This window comes from Diplotaxodon limnothrissa, linkage group LG18, assembly GCF_057381915.1.
Source record: "Diplotaxodon limnothrissa isolate DT_005_m linkage group LG18, D_limnothrissa_male_GT1.1, whole genome shotgun sequence".
Taxonomy (NCBI): Eukaryota; Metazoa; Chordata; class Actinopteri; order Cichliformes; family Cichlidae; genus Diplotaxodon; species Diplotaxodon limnothrissa.
Window position 1 is genome coordinate 12,510,383 of NC_140613.1, and position 25,760 is coordinate 12,536,142.

At 40.3% G+C, this 25,760-nt stretch overlaps 1 protein-coding gene across 1 annotated transcript; it reads left to right on the forward strand.

Moving 5' to 3' along the window:
* arhgef18a (rho/rac guanine nucleotide exchange factor (GEF) 18a) lies at nt 1-25,431 on the forward strand. Its single transcript, XM_085377284.1, has 20 exons — nt 1-124; nt 9,672-9,806; nt 9,971-10,066; nt 10,430-10,570; nt 10,992-11,242; nt 12,952-13,077; nt 13,809-13,926; nt 14,080-14,331; nt 15,757-15,833; nt 15,957-16,138; nt 17,601-17,656; nt 20,960-21,139; nt 21,349-21,465; nt 21,862-21,968; nt 22,064-22,114; nt 22,221-22,268; nt 22,345-22,803; nt 23,016-23,307; nt 23,993-24,097; nt 25,049-25,431. Exons 3-20 carry the CDS (start codon nt 9,991-9,993, stop codon nt 25,195-25,197), a joined length of 2,787 nt encoding a protein of 928 aa, XP_085233410.1. The 5' UTR covers nt 1-124; nt 9,672-9,806; nt 9,971-9,990; the 3' UTR covers nt 25,198-25,431.
* The last annotated feature ends 329 nt before the right edge of the window (nt 25,432-25,760 follow it).

Below are 25,760 nucleotides of genomic sequence, written 5' to 3' on the forward strand. Positions count from 1 at the left end.
GACATCTTCTCTGTTTGTTGTTTTTAGCGGGCGCTGCTGACAGATAAGATTGATCTCGCTTACCTTTACCTGGAAATAACAGAAAACCTGTCTTCTCGTTCTTTCGGCTTCATTTCAATAGCAGGTAAGATGAAACCGTTCTCGGAGTTAACTATTATTGTTTAGCATATGAGCATCAAGTGGATAGAAGTAGTTAACAAGCATGAAGGGATTGCGTTAGCAAGCTAAATTAGCTTACTAACCCCGTAAAACGCAACGCTGCGTCGCGAACGCAGAAAGTTTTAAGAAGACGTGAGCAGGAAAACTGACTCGACTTGACTGTCTTGAATTTGGTCGCTAAATTAGCATAACTTCAGCTCCGTATGCCAAGTAGTGGGAAAAACAGGAGTCATAAACTTTATAAACAAGGTTGGGATACGTGTTCAGTCACCTGTTGGCGCTCCCTTCTCTCTCGACTCTCCTGGCTTTACACCTGTTTCTGTTCCTTTCGGTGAAAGCAGATTCACTATGACAGGTTCTTCAATAACATACGCACTGAATTAAAGTTACCTTGTCATACCTCACATTCACATTAGAATGTAGTCGGAGTTTAGTTCGAGAGTTTATAATTATCATGTGTAACTATCCTATGAAATTAAGAGTATTCTCTGAACTTTCCTTTTGGGGTGTCAAGTCACTAGCTACGCAGTGACATTAATCCATAACCGTTAAAAACGTACAAAAATAGGGTTATTCCATACGCGGAGTGATATTCATATACAACGTCGAACCAATAAAACGCACAGGAATGGAACGTTTTTCCTTTGGCGGAGTGATACGTAGAGCTCTGCCAGCTGCACATATATTAAAATTAGGACGTGTCGACCAAAATAACATAAAATAAAAATAAGTAAATTTTAATAAGAAATGTATCTGAAATCCATAAATTTAATCATATACAACTGAAAAACCTCAAGTGTCAGCTAAATTACAATTGCTGATAAATCTTGGTGTCCGCTGAAATGTAGGCTAGTCATAAAAGTTTTTAAACCTTGGCTGATTAAAAAAAGAAAACAAAAAAATACAGAGCATTAAGAAGCTAGTTGTATATGTAAGCATATAACTTGTAACAGTAAAAATAAAAACAATGTATGTGTGGTTTTTAAATAATGCCTCTGAAAAATATTTCTGATAGACGTGTTTATGCAGGTCTGAAACCATTAAAACTTTAGATGTAAGTTTGAACTAAGAATTTTAGACAAACCAAACATAATCAGAAAAGGAAAAATCTAAATCTGCTTAACAAAGCTTAACAGTTCTAGTTGGAAGTATAGACTGTATACGAAAGATGGAAGTAGCCATTGCAACGTCATTACACCATTTGTTTTGGTATTCGCAGCCTCAGGTCTAGCGTTTTATTGGCTACCATTTTGGGGGTTTTGAAGCCAGAAGTGGCCATATTTAGATCATATTAAGATCTGAAAGAGTTCAGGTGTAGCAGGAAAATTATAGAAGTGGCATATTAAGTTTATTATCTGAGTAAAATTGAAGCATTTGAAATTGGATTAAATGATAGAAGTCACAAATTTACCCGCAAGTTTAAGTTCACTGAAAGGTTAATCTTTCAAAGTTTTTGTGTACATAAAGCTTAGAGCTGAAGACAATTTTTGCTGGTTTTAAAAGTGAAGATTTGAGAATTTGAAGGACTGGGCTGTAGTTACGTGCTGCAGATAATTAGTGGTATTAAAAGCCCAGAGAGGCAGACAGTAATCACTGACTTTTTAAGGGCTTGTTCAGATTAAGTAGAACAAGATACAAAGCATTAAAATATGTTAAAAACACAACAGCCTTAATAAAAACAGAGTAGTTTGGGCCTGGAAGCAGGGTTCATACGTCATCACTTGACAACCGGATGGATGTCTGTGCAGGATGTGATTATTATTTATTTAGGTTTTAAAGAGGACGTGAAACATTAATCATATAAAGGCAAATTTAGATCATGGAGCCCTGCTCTTGAACACTGACATAGATGTAACACTGTGAAGCTGGATTTAAGAAATAAATACTTAAAGTTTAAGTTTTAAAAACATGTTTATCGCCATTTCTGTCAATATTGAACTACGTCATGTGGTTGGTTGTGACTAATAGACTTAGTTTATGTTGGCTAACTAGTGACAGAATCGGTAACTCAGAGGAAAATAAGGACAATAAGACCATTTTTGATCTGCACCTGGCTGCAACAATGAGTTTTATGTTAAATAACCAAAGATATACTGTCCACTTTCACTCTGTATTGTTTGGCTAGCTGCACTCAAACTGAAAAATGCAGCTGTTAGCGGCCATGTTTGGGTTTGTAAAGCACTTTTCATGGTTGAATCAGAAGAAAAAATATCCTGGGTATGTTAACGTGCTTTTTAAGGGCTTTGTACCGTATCATTAATACATCTTTACGTGATATAAAGCTCACATCATCATGTGTTTATATATCCCAGTATGCACTGTAGGTAGGTAGATAGAGCCAAATATTGATATTATCAAATTAATATCGGCACGATAAGATCAATACTTTGTTTCTATCCTCTACCTTTAGTATGTAGTCCACTGAATTGTGTTAACAAATTATCATTATTATTATTATTATTATTATTATTATTATTATTATTTAATGAAAATATATACCTCAAATTGTGGAAAGTAAAAAACTGATTTAGTTGTCATGAAAATGTTTTCAAAATTTGCAAACTGATGATTCATCTCATAAATCATGACACACTGCTCTCGCCTACATAAGCTGACTTTATAAGATATAAGTATTGGTATAGGCAGTACTAGCCATTGTATCAGATAACTGCCTAAATTTACAGTATTGCACAACAATGAAAAAAGCTCAGGCGTGTCTGATAGCAAGAGTTGTGTGTTGCCCTGCGATGACGTTTTAGTATCTAAAAAGGGAGCTACTTCAGCAATTTCCGATAAAGCACAGAATTTTGCAAAGTATGTAAGAAATCCACTCCTGATGAAGACTGGAAACAACAAACTTGTTGGGCAAAAACACACCGTACACCGAGGCTACAAAGGAGGCAATACTATCAGCTGGTGATGTGTGGCCTAAATGTAAACAAATGAATCTGCTGAGCATTACAAGCTGCATTCAGCTAGCTGCACTTCATAATGACAGGAAGTGCAAACAGTGGATGATGCGCTTACATGTTGGAAAAGCAGGGCTTTAAGCAGCTGGTTTAAAAGATAAAATAAAATAATAATCCAAGGAAGCGAATATTTTTTCAATCTTATTGTGTGACATCAAGCAGCACATTTTGTCATGTTTACAGCCGTATTCCAAAATGGAATAAATTAAATGGACCTTTTATTGAATTACAGCATCAAGTCTTTTTGAGTGGGATGCTACAAGTTTTTTTGTGAAGTTTTTCCCATTCTTTTTGGCAGAACCTCTAAAGGTCCATTTTCAGATCTCTCCAGAGATGTTCAGTCTGGGTCAAGTTTGGGTTCTGGCTGGGCGACCCGGGGGTATTTAGAGTGGTCCTGAAGCCACTCCTTACTGGTGCGCCTAACTTTTTTTTCTTAGGTCCGCTAGCCGTAATGCTCCAACAATAAGGTACACTTTTGAGGAAATGAAAGGATTTTAAGTGCGCCTTATAGTCCGAAAAATACGGTACTGAAAAAGTTCTTGTGCTTAAAGTGTTTCACTGAGCTGAAATTTAAACTCAAAATATCTCAAGATGTATAAAATAAAAAGAAAGTCAAAATTAAAAGTGCCTCAAAGGCTTCGAACTGAACATCTCAGTATCTGAACATCTTACCTTGGGCATGGGCATCTGAGAGGTTCTGCCCTTGATTATCTCTGATTGGTTTAGACCAAGATATGGGCATAATGTGTGTCTGTTGTTGACCACACAGAGACATTCAGAGTTGCGGCTGGTCGTACCAACCTAGGATTTTTTTTGGCGGAACATTAGCACATTGGTGGAATGTGCAGGTGTCGCCGTGCACTATTGGATTATCTTGGGAATTCTCTACGTTATTTCCCCTTTCTGCGCATCTATGCAGAGATGCGCGTGACACACAAATCGATCGAACAGCAGCAGCACGGAGTCAGTGCTGCGATGCTTCAGCGGCGTGTTCAGCTACTCTAAGCAGCACCTTCATGATTGGTTTAGGCCACGATATGGGCATAATGTTGTCTGCTGTTGGCCACATAGACTTTCAGAGTTGCGGAGACTGTTTTATATACTGTTGGAAGATGAACAGGTTTTCGTCAAGGACGTCTCTGTATATTGCTACATAAATCTTTCTTTTGAAAAACATCCCCCCCCCAACATGATGCTGCCACCACCATGCTTCACTGTAGAGATGGCATAGACCAGGTGACGAGCACTGCCTGGTTTCCTCCGCACATGAATTGAAGGTCAAATTGAATTGACCTACTGTTGCATTGTAATGCTGCTGCTATTTCAGTAGGTTCACACCTAAAATTAGGTATTAGGTGAGTCATCAATGACAGTAGCTCATTGAAGAATAGAAAAGGCCTTTCATTTACTTACACTTATAAATGCTGTGAGCACTGATAATGTTGAGTATTTTTGTTTCTATATCGTCAATCTTATCTTTATCACAGATTTTCTTGAAATATGATGGGATGATTAGCGGCTGTATTGCCCACCAGTCATTTGTACTACAGGTCCCACTACAGGCTCGAGATTTAGTGAAGGAAGGGCACCCGGAGTAAAGTCTATTCAATCAATTATAGTAATCCATCTGTTATAGAAAATAATGGAGCGGCTAAAAGGGCCTTTTGTTGACATTTAAGGGAGCTGCAGATGAGTGTTGGAAAGGCGTTAAAGCAGCATAATCGGTCTACTGTTTTTTATATTGTTTTACAGTATATTTAAGTATTAAAAATTGCACATAATATACTTTAAGGTTTCTAAGGTTTATTAATTAGTCTCACACACTTTAATGAATTCAGGTGAACCAATAGCAGCTTGAAATGGTGAGAAAATACAGTAAACGTCTGTAATCTTATAAATTCAGACCACAAATGGAGCTGAAGGCCTTGAGGTTGGTGTAACATTTAAAGGTTTAGCCGTGCTCTGGGTTATCCGGGACTCTAACTCCACGATGCAGACACATGCTCTTGCTCCAGCCTCACATTGAGGACTCAGTAAAGGTCAGATTCACCTCTTCATACTGACAGAAACACATTGGCATGCGATTACAGCACACTGCAGTGGAGTTAAAAACACCCTGTTTCTAGTCAATAAGTAAACTGTGTGTCAAGGCTGCACAAGAGAGCAAGCACTGCAGTATTTCTCTCTCTGATCATATTTTCTACTGTAGTTATGTGTGAAATGTACGTTGTTTGGGTTTTATGAGGGCCAAGAGCAAATGGATCACTGGATTTGTGGCCTCTTCTGGCTCTGAGCTGTGGGTGGCCTTGCTGGGGCTGTCTTGCCAGGAGAAGTCCTCCTGTTGCTATGCTGCTGTAAGTCTGAGTAAAGCTACTCTTCAAACACGTCATTCACCAGTATTTTCCCGTCTCTGTCCTCTGCAGAATACTCGGCAGACTTGCCAGTCTTGTTTTTTGTTTTTATTTCCTTGCAGAGAACGACCTGTATTTCACGCTGCTCTGCTCCCTCTCCGCCCCATGTGGGTGAATCATTTGAGGTGTGGCTTCTGTCTTCAACGAGCTGTTGAATGATACAGCCACTACATGGATAACCATATGCCATGCAGCTTAAAAGCTGGTTTTTAAAGAAAGTGCTGTAACATGATACAGTAAGGCATGATGCTGTCTTTGTATTCTCACTTTGGTTTATTTTGTAACCGTTTTGATTTATGTGGACATCATAAAAGATATCTCGCCCTTATCTGGTCTTGAGTAAATTGAGTAAATACAACTTCAGATGAACAACAACTGATTACATCTTATGTACATCCAATTTATTAATCAAAAAATAAACAAATATGCAGATGCAGTGTGTGATTCAGTTGCTGGTAGAGCCACCTTCAGCAGCAGTAACCTGAAGTAATGGTATCAGCCTCTCACATCGCTGCAGAGGAATTTTGGCCCACTCCTCTTTATAATGTTGCTTCAGTTCATTGAGGTTTGCAGACATTCGTTTATGCACAGCTCTCTTAAAGTTCCACCACAGCATTTCAATAAGGTTGAGCTCTGGATTCTGAAAATAAAACCTAAGAATCAGTGTGACTGACTCTGTCAGTCATTCATGACCCACTTTCAGTCAGGCTTTAGCTGTCCGGTTGTTCAGTCTGACGTCACTAGCCATGTCTGGGTCTAAACTCCGCTGCAGGTCCATATATCAAACGATCACTATGGCATTACTGAGAGTTGAAAAACTGTCTAAAGTCTTTCATCTTTAATAAAATGATCAGCGTTCTGCTCTACCAGGTGTAACAATTGAGTTTAACATCCAGGCATCCATGAAAACGGAATTTATGACATTTAACGGAGTTAGAAGTTAGCAGGGAGTTAGCTCGCTAGCTTCTATCTAAATACAATATAGCATGTCCTGACTGCGGGGTTTTGGAAACAAATTCAAACGTACAGCTCTGCTATCACTTCCAACATAAATGAAGACAGAAAACTAAACAGCAGTGACGTTTGTAGGGTTACTGAAGTTGGGCTAGCTGGTATATAATGATGTGCTACGTGACCGCTAGCGACACAGCTATGTTAGCATAATATAAACAAGCTAACTTTTTTTCCACTCGATAAAAGTTACCGTGAGTGTTCTCGGTGGTCAGGAACAAATGTAATCGCATGGCAGGATGCTGTAAAAGGACCAAACTTCAGCCAGGAGAACAACTGAGATAATTCATCCACAATACGAGGTTAGTCATTCATATACTGCTGCATGGGCTGGGCTGCAGTTACATCCTAAGGTTTTAAAAACTGAGCTTAAATAAATGATTAGTGGTAAAAGCAGAGGGAGGTCAACAGGGATCACTGACTGTTTTAGGAGCTTTTTGAGATTAAATAGAAGGAAATACAAAACATTAAACATGTTAACAACACAAAAGCCATATTAAACGCAGACTACTTTAGACCCGGAAGTAGGATTCGTCGCGTCATCACTGAACAACCGGGTTGGGCAGATGTCCTCACTCTTTGACGCTAAAATACTTTGGTATACATCATGGTGCACTCAGTGACTGCAAGGTGCCCAAATCCTCAGCTCTCTACTGATGTGCTGTGTTTGGTTTTTTGTTTTTTTACAGCCAAACATCTCTGCTGTCCAAAGGACATCTGTTCAGATGCAGTTTTGCAAACCTCAGCTGTGCACTCACTCTCTTGGCATACCTGACAAACAAGCCAAGTGTATTCAGTCTTTTTTTTCAATTACTCTGTCATGAACTGTTATGAACTTTAACATTTAACATGCTAACTGAGACTTCCAGAGTCTGAGAGAGAGCTCTTGGATTTTTTTTGCGGTTTCTCTGAGCATTGCACTGTCTGACCTTAAGATTATTATTATTATTATTATTATTCACATTATTACATGTGAATAATCTTTTGCAGTACAGAAAGATGCAGTTCGATTGTTTGGAAATGTCCTTATAGCCTTTCCCAGATTGATGGGCAGCAGCAATTGGTTCTTTAAGATTGCTAGCAAAAACATCTTTTTAGAGGTGCTAACACCTGCTTATTATCAATGAGTTGCTTTTTATTAGCAGACCTACGTCTCGCACTCTTAATTTCTGTGGAAGCAGTAACGGGTTACTGAGTTTTTCCACACAATGCTTCTGTATTTTGACTTTTTGTGAATTAAGTGCAATATGCCCCATTTTGTAGTTCATCCTAGATTGTATTTCCAGATTATTTTTGTTAAATATACTTATCTCCTGATATATAAAATGTTAGAGACAGTCAAAGTAAATAGGTAGGTACACCGCCTTTAACTTCTAACTTGCTTGGCTCATGCTGTAGCTCTGTATCCTAAAGATCACTTCTGGTTCTACAAATAAATAACATGATGGCAGCCAAAAGAATAATGTTGAGGCTCCGAAACTGCTTCTTTGAAGAGTGTGCTGCAAGTATAAGTTTAGATTTCTTCTTGTTTTACCAAAAAAAAAAAAAAAGACATAAGTTTGCAGGCGAGAGCTATGTGTGTTTATGAGTTGTGTCATAGTAACGTGTGTGTGTGTGCTTTAGGTGTGTCTGGCTTTGAACAGCTGCTGCCTTTCCTCCTTAAACTGTGGGGTGAAATGATGAAGCTTTGAGCTTGGGTGTGGTGGGAAACCAGTAAAATACAGATCTTTGCTGCTAAAGTTGTGACTGTTTTTGACGTTTACTCCCATCATCATTTTCTTCATTGCGTTGTTCATTCTTTTGTCAGACCTCCAGCAGGCTTTGCTGCTGCTGATTAAACACATGTAGGTGTGTGCAAAGACCAGTAGATTGTTGTCGCTGACACTTAAGCACCCATTAGCATGCGCACACTGCCAGCCAGCAGGCCCCCATATACTTTTTTCCCTCCTTTTGTTTCTGTGCACTAATTTAAGTGTCTTTTCTCTGTTGCACCCCCCTCCCTTCCCCCGCCCCTTGTCTCAGGGAAACGGTGACACGCTTAAGTTGGAAAACAAGCGAGGCAGAAGTGTTAGAAGCAGATGAGTCACTCGGGGTCACAGAAAAGAATATGATAAAAAGTCATTTGAGGGACGAGGAAAAGCTGAGTGTAAAAGGATGTGTCCGTAGTCATCTCCCTGCAGAGATGCAGATCTCTGAGTCAGGAGGAAAATGCTGAGCGAAATGACCCTTCAAAGAATAAAAGGAAATGTTGATCTGTGTTTGTGCAAGCAGCTGCTGTACCTGTGTTAATTGAATAAATGACATCACTTGTGCAGCTCCACTTGTCTTGCATAATTTTTTCTTCTTTTAGTTAGCCTGAAAGCTGGTCTGACTTGAGCTGTGTTGTCACAGTTTGCTAAACCAGTTCCCTCTACACAAGACTAGATTAGTTTTGTAACCACTTGTCTGCCAATATTGTTCTTTTTCTTTGGTAGGAAGTCTTTTTGTGTAACTGTCTGAGGACAGAGAGATTTCAGAGCCGAATAATAAAGTTATATTTTACTTTATTTCCCCTAAAATGATAAACTTGTGTTTGAGTTTAAGTTGTGGCTTCACAGATGGCAATAAGCAATCACGCTGTGACCTTCAGCGGTATCATGTTGCCCTGACTACATAAAGTTTCTGTCTAAATTGATATTCTAGTAGTTTGCTTTAATCTCCAGTCACACAGACCTGGAGACCGGTTGATTGGCCGGTTGATTGAGGTTTAATTGCTGTTGCTACGTGAAATTACTGGCCGAGAATTACCACTACATCGAAAGCCTCCTTCCATTGGGTTATCTGCAATGAAGAATAGAGTGAATGGAGTAAATGAAGAATGTTTGCCTTCAGTTGCACACTTCTACTTTGAGGCAGCTCAGAGAGTAGTTGGCGACTGTTTGCAGACAGGAATGAAGTCTTCCAAACAAGTTGTGGGTAACAGCAGCAATCCGCTAGTGACGAAGCAGCAGCAGGGGGACATTTGCGATGTAGCAAATTTGCTAGAGATTCAGTGTTTTAACCACCTGACACTTTAGTCTGTTAGCAGTCCTCATCTTTCTGCTCATGTTTCTCACAGACTGTTTTTTGCTCTCTCACACAGCCCTGGGGAGAGTATTTCTCCCCCAGCCCACAATGGCCTTTCAGCCAACTTCCTCGGTCCACGCATGACTGCCCCCCACCCCACCCAAAAACACCAAAATCAACCCCTCTCTTCTTACAGCAACACAAGCCCCAGGTGTGTACGTCCCCAGGTTTAGTTTTACTCCTGATACAATAAATAGGCTGTTTTCTAGTGAAGAAACTCAAACCTAACCACACATTCCAAGTTGTGTGATGTTTGTGTTATTCTTTGTGACGTTGTTCCTTTGTGGGGGGTTTTTCTTTCTTTTCACTCAGTAGAAATTGACAAATTAGCACAGATGGAGGAGACCGATAGCTGGAGAGATCGGTTGAAGCTCTCCAGTGAGGACTTGACTGATCCCATCAACCTCGAAGGTCAGTCGGTCAAGCACGACCTGGAGCTGCTCACAGCTCCTCACTTCTGTCACAGTCGGAAAATAATGGTGGAAACTTCCTGGGTGAAAATACCTTTTTATAGTCTTTGTTGTTCTTGTCCATAAATATATTTAACACAGTCCAGTGCTGCTTAGTTTTACTCACTTTTAATATTTTTGTATGCAGTTGTATATAAATAAGGAAAAGACCTAAATCTGTTGCTATATAAAGAAAAGTTATTAAAAGCAGATTCAAAAAAACCTGTGTAACCAGCAGTGAATCACTGACACGCACTCATATGACCACAAAGCACAAGCCTTGTTTCATGTAACGTGTGTGTGTGTGTGTGTGTGTGTCATCCAGACTCCCATTATACCCTGCTGCAACTCGAGCTTGAAGCCGATGCCCAGAATTTGGAGGCAGACTCCTGGAGTCTGACTGTGGATCAGAACTACCTAAAGAACCTGAGCAAAGAGGAAATAAAAAGACAAGACATCATCTATGGTACGCTGAGCTATACTGAATCAAGTTGAGGCCTAAATGTTGAATGCTGTTTTGCTCTTTATGGGTATTTTTCTATAACCTGTCAAAATATATCCGCGCATAAATTCCTGTGTTTGTCAGCGTGTCAGAATCTTATGTCAATCACCCATTGAATTGAGAGCTCTTTCTAATGCCTATAATTATGATTACAACAGCGGTGGTGGATTCTCTCTTTACCTCATAGGACCTTTTGCTGAGACACACTTCTGCTGTGATAATAAGTACGATGACATTAGTAATTCTCTTGTCTGCCTTTGAACGCTGCTTTGACCTGCTGACCCTGTCTTTTACGCTGCATTGGGGAAACATTTAGAGTCACAGTGGTTGGTGCTGAGAAAGAAGAATATTTTATCAAGAGTTTTTCTCTTCATGTACTTCCTAGAATTGATCAAGACCGAGGTGCACCTCGTGCACACCTTAAAAATCCTTCTCGGGGTCTTCATGCACGAGCTGAGGCAGTCCCAGCTGATAGAAGAGGGTCGGCTGAAGAGGCTCTTCCTGGGCATCGAATCCCTACTCGTCATCCACGAGCACTTCCTCAAATGCCTCAAAATGTGCCGAAACCAGAGTCAGGAGGAAGGAAACCCGATTAACTACCAAATATCACAGATAACAGATGTCCTCATCTCTCAGGTAAGCTGGGAAAGCAGTGCGCCGTATCTGCTTACATGTTTATTATTTACTCATCCTGAGGGTAAAATGCTTTAAGAGTTTTTATGGTAACACAACGCAAAGTGATGCGTTAAGGTCAGCTTCCACAAAATACTTTCAGGAATCTGGAAGCCATTAGAGGTCCAAATGGGGGAAAAAGGTCCTGAAATTGGAGAATAAACAGGTTGTTCAACATCCTGAAGGATCACTTTTCCTGATTGAAATTCCAATTCCAAAAATAAGCCTATCAGAGGAGTGGCTAAACCAACAGTCTGGTTCATTCTTGAAAAAGGAATGCACTGACCAGCTCAGCTACTGAAAAAGGCCCTAACAACCACAGACCACAGACAGACCTTGATAGTCACAGTAGGAGTGATTATCAAGGTCTACAAACAAGAGAAGGCTTCATGAATGGAGGTAAAAAGGGATTATAACAAGGTAAAAACCACAAGAACAGGAAGGCCAGATTAGACTTTTACTTTAACGAGAGCGTGCACAGTTCTGAAATAGATTTTTTATTTTTGGACAGATGACAGAAGCAGCAGGATGAATTGTGAAGCGCGCAGGGCTCTTCACTCTGCCCAGATTTAGCCCGATTCTGCAAAACTGAATGGATGTTCACCCAATATTTTCTTAAGGCAAAGAAATAAGATATTCTTCAGTGCGCAAATGAGTCAAATGAGTCTGACCTCAACCCAACAGGGCAGTTTTTCAGTGACTCAAGACAAAACTGAAGGCACAGACCCACAAACAAAGAGCAGTAAATACGTGCAGGAACGATGCAATGCCACTGACGTCATATTCCCACACACACTTTTTTTTTCATGCTCCCCATTTATCAACACATTTCCTGAGTGAGAAATGAGAATCCACACAGTGCCACACTGTTATAGGCCCTCAAAGTAGTTTGGGAGTGGGTCAAAAATGCTCAAATGCTCATGTGGGATAAGTAATCTTCTTATATGCCTGATCTCAACTGGCTGTCATCAGTGTGGAGGACTAGCTGCTCTTCTCCCAAATGACAGAGCTCCTCACCCTGTCTTTAAATGAGGTGTCATTTAGAGGAAGCTCAGTTCTGCTGCTCATATTACTCAGTCTTATTCTTTAGGTCAATACCCAAAGGTGAGCCGGAGGTGAGAGCAGGTAGACCTGCTGTCCCTGGAGCCAGGCTGGGAGCTCACTGACCTTGAGCTCACTGGCCTTAACCTGTAGAGCCCGTCTAAGTGCATCCCTCTGTGAGCTGAATTTGTTGTTGGGCAAATCCAGACACCTCTGATGATTTTTACAGTCATTGGTCAGCTGGGAAGCAAGAAGGAAAGCTCGGATCTGAATTTTTCTGTTTCATATTCATTTTTCACACAAGTAGAAATGTTAGTCTTCGTTCTCTAACCTCTGCTTCTGACACAGTGTATGGAAAACTTTTTCCAGTGTAACTCGATGCTAACACAGAGGGTTCATGTTTATTAAAACGCCTACACCTGTTGTTGTTTTCTAGGTAAACTCACAGATCTGTGAAATCTTAACGCAAGTCAGCACATCAGCATATATCAATGTCCTTTTTAAAAAAAAAAATCTCTTATTTCCAGCATCCACACACCAGGAAAATGTTGTTGCGTGAATTCAGCACATCATTGTTAGTATTAACGCCTTCATATCCCTTTTTTTTTTTCCCCCCCCCTGAATTATTTCAGTTTTCAGGTTCAAAAGGAGATCAGATGGTGGCTTATTACGGGATGTTTTGCGGCCATCACTTAGAAGCCGACCGCATCTACAAAGATCTGATCCAGAACAACAAGCGGCTGCAGGCCCTCGACAGAGTAAGAAATCCACACTCGCTGTTCGCATCAAGTCGAAATGATTTCCTTCAAATTTTAGCTGAAGAACAAGAGCAGGTCCGCTTTGTTTATCCTTTGTTTATCCTTGTTTATTCTTATTGTATTCTAATTTTTGCCTCATAACTTTTGCACTGTCCACTTCCTGCTGTGACAAAACAAATTTCCCACGTGTGGGACTAATAAAGGTTATCTTATCTTATCTTATCTTAAATTTAGATCAAGTGTTTACAGTATCAGGTCACAGGAACCATTGTGTCAGCTGCGTTCTTTAATACAAATTACTAAGTACGAGTTTTCAGGTACTGCAATGGAACTTTGCTTTTTCAGGCTGTCTTTGAATTCAGCCCCTCTGCAGGTTGATCATTTTCATTCCTATCAAACGATGCGGCATAGATATCCAGTACGATTATTTATTTATTTATTTATTTTTCTCATTGACATCTGATGTATTTTCAGCGTTTTTGACCAGTGTATTTCTTTGTAACCACACAAAGCGGCATGTTTTTTCTTATTCTTCAACATGTTGTGTGTATCACTTTCTCTGTCTTGCTGTCTACTGTCAAACAGTGTTTGAGACTTTCTCTTTAAATGGCAGTCACACATCTGGTACTCTAATGTAATCTCTTGAACAAGCAAATACAGTAACAAATTTGATCAAGTATCTAAAATGTATGAAACTTCTTTGTTTTTATTTTATTTTTTTTATAAATAAGAAAATAGGTCAGCTGCCTCTGGTGCGGAGGTTGGGAATCTCCGACTGCTTACTGTTGGTGACTCAGCGCATCACAAAGTATCCCGTGCTGGTGGAGCGACTCCTACAAAACATCGACGGTAAAATCTCAACAGCCACCTTAACGAGACTTTCAGTGTTTAACTAAGCAACATGTCTACAAGCTGAAATTAGTGAAATCTGCTCACCTTGCTGGCTGCAGGGTTTTAAAAAGAAATAAATGTGGTTGGATCGTTTATTTCTCGCTCTTACAGCCGACACAGACGACCACAGGTCTCTCAGCAAAGCCTTGGAGTGCATCAAAAACACCATCGCCCAGGTGAACGCTCAGGTCAAAGACTATGAGAAAGCCGCTCGTGTGAGAGAGATCGGTTATCGTCTGGATCCAAAATCTGTGGGGCGGCTGAACGGAGGCGAGGTCATCCGCAGGGAGGATCTGATTCAGGGCAACAGGAAGCTGGTGCATGAAGGCGCGGTCACCTGGAAGTCATCTGGTAAACAGAAAGGTGTGTGACGAGCTCTAATGACTGTGGACGTGCGTCTGTGTATGTCTGCGTTTTACTAAATATCCAAAGTAAACAGTGACTGACGGTCCGGTCAGTTTTCCTGAGTCCCGACCTGAAAAGGATAAAAGTTCTCAATGAAAATGTTAGTTTTCAATGTTGATTTGTTGTGATAAATTCTTCATTTTTATTTTTCTTAGTTATACATTTATATGTTATAAATTTCTGTTTTATATTTTGTAGACTGTGCAGAGAGACAATAGTTTATTAAGACATTTTGATCTTCGAGCCGAGCTGCTGAGCTTGTAATGAGATCACAAACCAGCAGGTCTCATGTTAAACAAGCCTGAAACCTGAGCTTTTGGCTTTTTTCCTCATTTTTATTCTTTCCGCTTCTCTTGGTTCAGCATGATATTCGTGTTTATGTATATATAAATAAGATTTAGCCACACAGATTCATTTTCAACTGCAGTCCTCAGCCAGTTGATGGTATTTAAATGAATGAACAAAACCAAATGCACAGAAGCGCATGAAAATTTAAACGCAGGAGCATATGTTAAATAAAACACACATGCATGTAATATATCAAAGATCAAACTTAAACTCAAACAGTCAAAAGGTGTCACAATCAAACACTTTGATCTAGTAATGGCTGTTTTATCTGTGTTCTGTCTTAAGCACATTTAATTATATGTAAACTCAACGTGCTTAAGACGGAACCTGTGTAGGTTTTTACAAGGCCTTGAGCCATTGAGAGCAGCAAAATAAAACAAACCCAAAAAAAACGAACGTAAATGCTCAATATAAGAGGATTGTTTTGAACTGTGAGTCATGCAAAGCTGCTCTGAGCATAATAGAGACTTTAAAGCCTGCTGCTTACAGTTCAGAGTGTGTCCTGCTTTGTGAAACAGTTTTACTTCCTCGTGCTGACAGCAACATCCATTAGTGTCGTATTCGCTTTGTGCGGCTGTTGCCTTTGAGATATTGCCACAGAGTTAAATTCAGCCGGGGGGAGAATTTGTAATAATACAAAGAGCATGTCACATGTCTCAGCCAAGTGTGACGCACATGAAGATTCCCACAGATTTCCACTCGTGTCCATATTTAGACTTATGCTTTACACATAACTTGGACCCGCCTTGTTTTCAAAATGCAGTGGTGACTGTGAAGCGATCAGCAGAGGTCAGACGGTAAACTGAGGTGAGCGTGTGTGTACTCTGGTGTGATTTTTAATGAAACTTTGAGGATTGAGTGCTCAGTGGATTACCACTTTGACTTCTCAGTGCGGCTTTTGTCAAAATCCGAAACAATCCGACAACCGGCAAAACTACTTTTTTGTCATTAAGCGATGATGAGCAGTCCTGTTGAGTCACAGCATTAAGTGCTTGTGTTGTTTTGATGCTGAGCAGCTTTAATCTCCCCCTGCAGACGTCCATGCTGTGCTGCTGTCAGATGTGCTGCTCCTCTTACAAGAGAAAGACCAGAAGTTCGTATTTGCTGCTGTTGTGAGTTCTTCTCAAACGTTAACGGCTGACACCGTTTACACACCATTTACTGTATCATTTATACATAAAAGGTTTCACTGCATTTAATAATAAGATCAGTGTTTATGATTGCGCCTCGTGCAGGATAACAAACCTCCAGTCATCTCCCTTGAAAGACTGATAGTCAGAGAAGTGGCCATGGAGGAGAAGGCTATTTTCCTCATTTGTGCACGCACCGTCGGCTTGCCGGAGATGTATGAGATCCGCATGGGCTCTCGAGAGGAGCGCATCACGTGGGAGGCCATCATACGAGAAGCGTTGGAACGGTAAGCCGAGTGCTTCTAGGAAAAACGTTCAAATCGGACGTAGTTTCTGGAAAAAGGAAGCCAGTGCAGTCTTTGGTATGAGGTCATCTCACTAAAATGACCATAGTGTAGTATCAATAGTTCTCTATGTACCCCAGGTCCTCCTTGATGGGTGGACCAGTCTGAACTAAAGTTTGCATCATCAAATGTACAGCAAAAACATTTATTATAAATTTTGATTTTATCATCTGCCTGCGAATGCACCGTTGCGTTCTCTGTTTGCTTCTGTTCACATGTGTCGCATTCAACATATGTCACCATGTGTAAATGTGTAACCAAATTTAGTCTCTGGGACTGAGTTTTGCTCGAGTCACCTCTAAATATTAGAATGAAGATTTAGAAAAGTTGTTGCAGGCTCAGTATCAATGTGTTCAATTAAAGATCAATTCTACTTTGGTTATTGGAGTCACACAGGGAAGCTTATCCAGGGGAAGCTCATTGGCTAATGATTAGTGTTGGGATTAAATAATTTGCAGTGCCTTAATAATGCTATGCTTTTTATTAATAAGTGCTATAAAGTTGTATAGTATAGTATTAAGTGGACACAGCCCTGAAAAATAAAAGCATTAGACCATGTGTCCTTGGGGATTCACCCTTCGCTCCACCCATCGATCCTTTCTGGCTTCCTTCCAGTTAGCAAGTTAGTCAGTATAAATGTTACATTTCATTCAGAATTTGGTAACATCACTGATTAAATAGCCTCCTAAGGGAGATGTTTTGGGCGGGTCCTTCCAGGAGATCAGGATGGAATCATTGCTGGAGACAGTGATTCAGTTTAATTCACTTTTATTTATATATAGCTCCAAATTACAACTGTCACCTAAAGGCGCTTTATAGCGTAAATACCCTACAGTAATACACAGAACACCCCAACAATCACACAATCCCCTTTGAGATGGCTCTTGGCGGCTGTGGGAAGAAAAGAAACCCTAACAGGAAGAAATCTCCAGTTTCTCCAGGGAGAAGTTGATCTCTGTTTAGACTGACCCTGACCAGGATAAGGTATAGATGGATTTTATTTGATGCATTTTATTTCTAAATAAAACAAATTCCTTTTCTTAAATCATGGTGAGTGAAAGCCTTCCTATTAAATTAAAAACAAGTCAATTATTTAAATTGTTTTTAAATCTGGCCATTGGTTAACATCTCCCTGATCAAAGTGTGGTGTCTCTTTACTAAAGACTTGAACGTTAAAGCATTAAAGCAGCCAACAGCCAGCTTTTGTTGTCTTTGTGAGATCATACCCATTTATTTCTTAGTGTTTATATTTATTTTACAGATTATTTCTTATTGACACTTGTGCATGTGTTAAAGTGGCACGTTTCACGTCATATTCTCGTCCCTGTACAAATAAAAATGTATAAATTCTAATTAAAAATGATACATAAAAGTGGATACTGAGTAGGTTGTCTGTGTTTTTCAGTCATCAGCAAGAGGTGCAGTACAATGAAATGATCACTACTCTGCAAAGGTTTCAAGGTAAGCCGGCCGAGAACATCGGCCACTTTTGTGCTCGGCAAATCCTCCGGTGTGACATTTTTGCAGTAATTAATTTGAGGGAAACTTTACCTGATTTTACTGCATACATCTTCATAAAGGAAAGGGATTTAAAAGATTTAAAAATTGCATTTTTGGAAATTGTTTTGGAGATTTGCCAGTTTTTAACTGATTTTGGGTTTGTGCTCACCCACCTTCTTTACTTAAGATTTTTTTTTTTTTTTTTAAATGCATTTTCAACCTGTCCCAGCCGGAAGATCAAAGAGTGTGGAAAACGACCTTCTTCCTTTCTCTTCTTGTTATAATGTTAGGTGTACAAAGCGAGAGTCACTGTGTGCTAAGCAGTGTTGGGCAAGTTACTTCTTCAAAAAAGTAACTGAGTTACAATATTCTAAAAGTAATTAATTACTTGAAAAGTAACTATTGCGTTACTTTAAAAAGAAAAAAGAAAAAAAAAACGTTTAACCCTCTGGGTATAATTGACCATTTTTAACTACTTTTGATGTTTCCTCTACATTTCACCTTTAAAATCGATTTACTTTGCCGTGTTTGGTATCATTGTTTTCAGCACAACCTCATGTGTCTGAATTTACAGTTATGTTTTCATTTTGACATACTGTATTAACACAATTGATCTAAAATCAGACAAAAAACATAAAATCGGAGTAGAAAAAGTTATATTTTTTTTACTGTAACAACCACAAACATGTTTAATGAATCATATTTCATAACTTTAAATGCAAATATAAATTGTCAATTTTAAAGTTAAAGTTTTGCAAATAAAGTTATTTGCATCCATTTACCTTTTACCTCGATTTTTTAAATAACCATTTCAAACCATTTCATTTATCTCCAATCTACCATTCCTCTCAAAAATTCTTGAAAAAATAGTTGCTTCACAAGTCCATCTACACCTAACTGATAATAACCTTTACGAACAGTTCCAGTCTGGCTTCCGTCCTCTGCATAGCACCGAAACTGCTCTTATAAAAATAACAAACGACCTTCTTATGGCAGCTGATTCTGGTCTCCTCTCCATCCTTATTCTCCTTGATCTGAGTGCAGCCTTTGACACCATCTCTCATCCCATTCTTCTTAGCAGATTAGCTTCTATTGGTCTCTCTCATACTCCACTAGCCTGGTTTAAATCATACCTGTCTGACCGCACTCAGTTCATTCAATTAAAATCCTTCACTTCTCAGCCTTCTCCTCTATCTACTGGGGTGCCCCAGGGATCTGTCCTCGGGCCCCTTCTTTTCATCATTTACCTTCTTCCACTCGGACATATTTTTCGTAAATATAATATTCAGTTCCACTGCTATGCCGATGACACCCAGCTTTACCTCTCTACCAAACCCGATTCTACTCTTCCTCCACCCTCCCTTATCCTCTGCTTAGCTGAACTCAATTCCTGGTTCTCCTCCAACTTCCTTAAACTCAACAGCAATAAATCAGAACTTCTCCTGGTCGGCACTAAACGACTGCTATCCAGAATTAACAATTTCTCTCTCACCATCAATAACTCACTGGTCCCTATCTCTCCCTCTGTGAAAAGCTTGGGTGTCATTCTTGATAGCACATTATCCTTTAATTCACATATCAATAATGTCACACGTGCAGCATATTTCCAACTCCGTAATATCAATCGCCTCCGCCCTTTCCTCACTCCTCATGCCACTGCCATTCTCGTCCATAATCTTATCTCTCGAATTGACTACTGTAACTCACTATTATTTGGCCTTACACAAAAATCTATTAACAAGCTCCAACGTGTCCAGAACTCTGCTGCCCGTATTATTACTAGGACTTCCTCTACCCACCACATCTCCCCAATCCTGAAGCAGCTTCACTGGCTCCCGGTTAAATTTCGCATCCATTTTAAAATAATCCTCTATACATTTAAGGCTATTCATTCTCTCTCTCCACCATACCTCTCCGATTTAGTACAGATGAACTTCCCATCCCGGTGCCTCAGATCTTCATCTTCTCTTTCTCTCTCTGTTCCTTCCGCTCGTCTGATTACAATGGGGGGGCAGGGCTTTTAGTTCCTGACCTCAGAAATATTAGTTCATTCCCTCTTTTTAAGTCCACCCTCAAAACTCATCTGTTTAAAATTGCTTATGTTTAAACCTCTGTATGCTCTAACTTTTATCTGTTATTCTTATTATTGTGTATATTTCCAGTTTCTGTGTTTTTATCTGTTGTACAGTGTCCTTGGGAGCTTTGAAAGGCGCTATTTTTAAATAAAATGTATTATTATTATTTATTATTAAACTATTTACAGAACAATCAGCTGTTCTGCATTCAATAAGACACACACACACACAAATTATTTGTGCCACTCCAAAAAAATTATTTCTGTCCACTATAAAGGAGAACATCACAGCCTGATACCTGCAGGTGTGACAGCAGCAGGAGTATCACTCCTGTTTCTACCTGGAGACAGCAGTCGCCTCATTGTTCTGACACACAACACACAACACAAAACTATCCACAACACTACACACTAACTACACAAGACAACACATTAACTACACACTCCAAACAAGCTAAACGTCACAAATCTCTCACATCTCAAAACTCGCTCTCTCTTTTTCTGCTCTCGCTCTCTCACTCCTGAAACTTCCCCTGTGGGGTTTTTTTTTTTTTTTTTTTTTTTTTGGTCATAAGCAGAGAGTGCTTGCTAGCGTGACGAAACTATTGAGGAAAAAACGCCGCGTATATATTGTTTATCATGACTCTGGTTTTACGTGGCCTATCAACACAATTTAAAAACTGGTATCTATCAACTTGTTGCTTTGTCTTTAAGTGGTCATGTGATTGGCTTCCCACGAATACTTTATTCTTCCTCAGTCAAACACCAGCACTCATGCGATCGTTTTGCCCCCTTAGCTCCAGGTGTTGTGCTAGACAGTGATCGTGATTACCGTCCGCGGGAGCGCGCGCAGCTGCTTAAAGCTGTAGCGTCCAGATTACTTACGTAGGCAGATACTTCCGTGCAACTGATATAAGATGCCGTAAGCTGAACACAGCTTCAACCGTCTGTTTGTTGAAAAATAGTAACGGACCGCGTTTTCTTGTTAGTAACTGTAACGGCGTTGTAACGATAGGAATAGTAATTGGATTACTCGTTACTGAAAAAAAGTAACGCCGTTACTAGTAACGCCGTTATTCCCATCGCTGGTGCTAAGTCTATTTTTCTCTGAATAAAAGATTTCCACTGATTTATTTATTTATTTTCATGGCGCAAAAAAAGTGCTTTTGTTGTGTTCTGCTGCTCTTTAGTTCATCTTAAGGAGAGGGACGACCGCATAAAGGAAAGTCTGACAGAGAAGCAGCAGCTCTTTGCTGCTCTCTATAAACATGTGACTGGACAGGAAACCCCCTGTGATGGACTGCATCTCGTAGGAAGCGCCAACGACCTCCAGCAGCGGGAGATGCTGTTGAACACAGCCATCGACGAAGGTGAGGGAGCGACTGAGATGGAGGTGGACTCAGTTTTGTTGTAGTTTCCGGTTGTTTTGTGTGATGTTGCTGGAAAACAGCCGCGTTTTTAAGGTAGAAGACGTATGCTGAAGGAAAAGTGAAATTCACGTCTCACACTGTTGAATCATGAGTCAGCATCTTATCTTTTAAGGAAGAGATTAAAGAATTGTTTCTTTTTCTTTTGTCAGTGGAAATCCTGCAGAACCTGCTTGCCTTGAAGACAAGCAACACAAACGCTCCCGTGGATGAGAGTAACGCACGGGGAGGAGTGGCAGATAGTAAATCTGCAGCTAGCACTTGGAAATGTAAGACTGATGTGCTGTCCTGCTTTGTGTGTGGCTCTTATAGGACACATGTATACTAAAGTAACACAGCTAATGCAGAATCAAAGCTGTGACATGTTTAACTTGTGGTGACATCAGTGAATGGAAAGCTGCCTTGTAATTTTCTCAGTTACCTGATGGAGGTATCGGTGGAAGTGTGTGGTGCCCTCTTTAATCTGTCGGCTCCCTGCTACATAGTTTTTGATTGTACCGATTAGAGCTGATGTGAGCATGACACAACTGGTCTCACATCCAAAGATCGGCAATACGCTTCTTTCAAACGTACCACAACCACTACCCATGATCTGCTAAAAACAAAGACATCCAAAACCTGCAGTGACATCGAATATGAATGATGAGAGGATTTGTTTTTCTCAGATGGCGAAGAAGCTGATGACCTTGAAAATTTCAGTCCCCCGACTATGAGCCACAGCTTTAGTGACCAGCTGCAGCAGCACCACTCCTCCGAAGGCCCAGAACAGTCTGTGAGTGATGTGAGACGATGTGAGAACCTGACGTCCATCCTGTGGTGAAACATGAACATTTACACCATTTGTGCTTTTTCTTTTTTTACTTCCAGGCTGATGAAGAACCCCACGATGCCTCGCTGCTACATTTAACCGAGGCTGAGGTCAAAATCTCATATCTATCGTCTTAGTTACTGCAATCGTTTCCTCTGTTTTATTCATGAATAAATGTTACTTTTTTGCCCCCCCTCTTTTTTTTTCTCTTTACAGGTTTATGACAGGGTGATAATGCTCGGGCAGATGCTCTATAGCTTAAAAGTAAAGCAGCTTATCTTAAATTCGGATGTTTCTCTATTTGGTATCAGCCGGCTAAATTAAACTTTCCATCGTGCAGGCAATCGTTGCTCAACAGGACAGCCAGAACGCGCTGCAGCACGCTTTCCAGTCACAGAACCAGCGGGCTGCTACCTTCAGCAACGCTTTGTATGAGTACGAGAAGCAGCGCAGCTTGGAAAAGCAGAGGGAGGAACTCAACAGCTTGAGCAAGCAGCAGGCGCAGCTTCGAGAGGAGCAGCAGCACTGGGAGAAGGAGAAGGAGCGGCTCAGGCGCCAGATGGAGGTTCAGGAGGCTCAGCTGAAGCAGAAAGAGGAGGAGTGCAGGAAGTTTGAGGAGAAGCTCAGCGAGGAGAAGACCGAACTCGACGTGCTGAAAAAAGAATACCAGCAGAACCTGGAGAGACTGAGGGAGACCACAAGATCACTGGAAAAAGAAAAGGAGCGGCTGGAACAAGACAAGGAGCGCTTAGATAAATTTAAGAAGAAGTTCATGCCAAGCTACGACGATCCCACACAGGTGAGGAATGGGATTGGAATTAGATGAATGCAACATTTATCACCATTAACGGTGTGATTGTGTATTCATGTGGCCATTTTTTTGTGTCCACTGAGCTAAACAAAAGGAAATACAATCTCCAAGTACGATCTAGTGAGGAAACATTACACCAAGGCAAATTCAAATGTGAAAGAAAATTTAAATTGCGTATTTTTTTTTTTTTCCCTCCGAAGTGTTTGATGTACTCGTCATTCAGGGGAAGCACAGTGAACGGAGGCACTCTGACCTCAACGCTACAACTCTACACAAAACCGTTCGATTCTCTGGAAATCCCCCCAAAAGTTCCACCGCGCAGGGAGAGCATCTGCATACACCCGGCCAAACCCAGTCTGCTCCCCAACCTGGTCAGCACCACCAACCAGGCGCTCAAACCTGTACCCGTGCAGCAGAAGATCCCCACAAAACTGGCCAAGGAGAAGGACAAAGTCTCCAAGAAGAAAACCCACAAGAGGGCCCAGAGCGCAGGTCAGGAAATAGGTTAACGTTTAAAACCTGAAGTTTGAAAAATATTTATCAACTGTCAGGGGTAGACATTTGTTCAAAACACAAGTAAGAGAAATGAGACAACTGCAGACCGACTCAGAGTGTAATTAGAAAACGTGCGCACGGGTGAATGTCTCTCTGAGAAGACACACACTCCGAGCACAGGCTCGCTTGCTTTATTTATAAGGCAAAAATGGGTTACATAGTACTTCCTCTTTTTAACAGTCAGGGAAGAGGTTAAACATTAAATCAGCTTATCTGATCTTTCACACACTGGGATAAAAATATAGAAGTATATCATGCTTTATCTGACATCACAGACATTATGGAAAAGAATGCATCATTATATCATGCTGTCAAACATCTCAGACACTTAGGTAAGGAATGCATCAGTTTTCCTTTAACAATAGACTTGATTAGGTAATTCTTCAACAATAGGCTTGGTTATGTGAAAATATATGAACACACAAAATATAAGGCATACTTGGTTAGAATATAAGGCTCACTTGGTTAGAATATAAGGCCTACTTGATTATATTGTATTACAGAGATTTGGTTATAATGTATAATGTAGAAAATCTTCTAACATCAACACTTAATCTGAAGCCAGCTGTTACACCACATGGCTGTGAACTGAAACCATTTCTCACTGTGTTTCTAATTCCAGCCTCTATAGACCTGAGCGAGGTGGCGCCCATCCAGGTGACGGTGAAAGAAGGAGGAAGTCTGAGGTTCCAGAGAAAAACCAGTCCTCAAAGGATCATAAATACAGGTACGACCGGAGAAAAATGTAAAAAAAAATGTTTTTACTTGGTTGGCTAAGAAATAATTAAAATAGATCTCAGTATGTGCTAAACGTGCACAGTCATGGCTGGGAAAAGCTGCAGGAGACACAATGAGCAAATCAGACTCGAATCCCAGAGAGTATAAACAAGTTTTAAGTTTAGATTTAAAAGACTGGATGGAGGGAGCAGATTTGACTCTTCAGTATTTCACTTGTCAGTATTTTTTTAACTAGAATTATTGTGACTGTGTGCACGGAACTTGTGAACTCGTTGCCTTTGAAATGTGACTGAGACCAGGTCTACGACCGCTAGCAGTCAGTTGCCATCTTCCAAGCAACTTTTTTTTTGTGTTAACACGGCAGTAAAATTGCAATAAGACAGGAGACATGTTCATTTTGTGTGTGTGCTCAGTTTGGCAGTTACTCCTGTAACTTCTGTAATCTGGTTGTGATGCGAATAACTGTGAAGAATCAGCCATCCACATCACATTAAGTAGTTGTATTCAGAGTCCAGCCAAAAGCGCAAAACTTCCTCCACAAATAGTGATGTAGTTCCTGCAGGACAGCAGTTTACCTGCAATATGATGTGGGCCACCTTGCATTTATACAGAAATGGATCCAGAGTAAAAGCAACGAGTGGCAACGCCCGTGATCGTATTTGTAGTGTTCATCCTTAGTTCACGAATGACTGAGCAGCACCCTCTTGTGGAGAGTTTGTACCTTTTCAGTTTGGTGGCACAGAACGGACGTGACTGAGGTCCTAATAATGAGATCCTGCTCTCATGTCTCATAAACAGGAGGGACATAAAATTAGAAATGTGGTCATTGCAGTGGGTTGCACTGCTACACCTGTACAAACTGCCGCCTCAGTGATAAACACCACTGAATTTGAGCTTTTATTTCCCTGGAGTGCTGGATTTGTCTTCTTTCTTCCTTCAGATACTTTCAGTCCTCCAGCATTTGTCCAGAACGTGAAGACGCCTCAGAACCTCAACAGACGGAGGAGCAGCGACACTACTCCACCAGCTCCACCTCCTTTCCCCAAGGACATTGCCAAACAGAAAAAAGAGAAGGAAATCTTTCTTTAACCCTAAACTTCAGACCATCGGGCGAGTCTGGAATTATAGACGGAGCTTCAGGATGACCGTGTGTGTGTGTGTGTGTGTGTGTGTGTGTGTGTGTGTGTGTGAAGAAATAATTGTAAACAAAGCAGATGTTTGATGAATGTATACACCGTCCTGCTAGAGCATGTTGAAAGAGTGAAGACGTTTGGCCACGTTTGTACATTTGAGAAAGATCTTATTTTGTATTTTTATGGCCAAAAAAAGGTGTTCTTTTTTTTTTTTTAGTCATTTTTGTTTTAAAGTATGATCTGTAGCCACGTAGCACTCGTGTCTTAAGCTCTTGCTTTTATATAGTCAACGATGGTGTGTGAGTAAGTGAGCAGTACATCTGACAGATTTACCTATTTAAAACTGAACTGTAAAGCATTTTATTTTACTTTTGTTTGAGTGAATCAGATATCAATGATTTTAAATTTTTTCTTTTTTTTTAACCTGCTGAGCATGTGTACAAATTTAAAGTGTGTGTGGAAGTAGTGTGAGCGCATCGTTAAATGAACATGAACAAAGGCTCAGCAGATTGCATCCAC

Bases quoted from the DNA above. Each gene is read 5' to 3' on its own strand.
- arhgef18a (XM_085377284.1), top strand. From the start codon at position 9,991: ATGGAGGAGACCGATAGCTGGAGAGATCGGTTGAAGCTCTCCAGTGAG. The intron at 15,834-15,956 runs GTGAGTTCTTCT...CGCCTCGTGCAG, and splicing joins AGTTCGTATTTGCTGCTGTT to GATAACAAACCTCCAGTCAT. The intron at 21,140-21,348 runs GTGAGGGAGCGA...TTCTTTTGTCAG, and splicing joins GAACACAGCCATCGACGAAG to TGGAAATCCTGCAGAACCTG.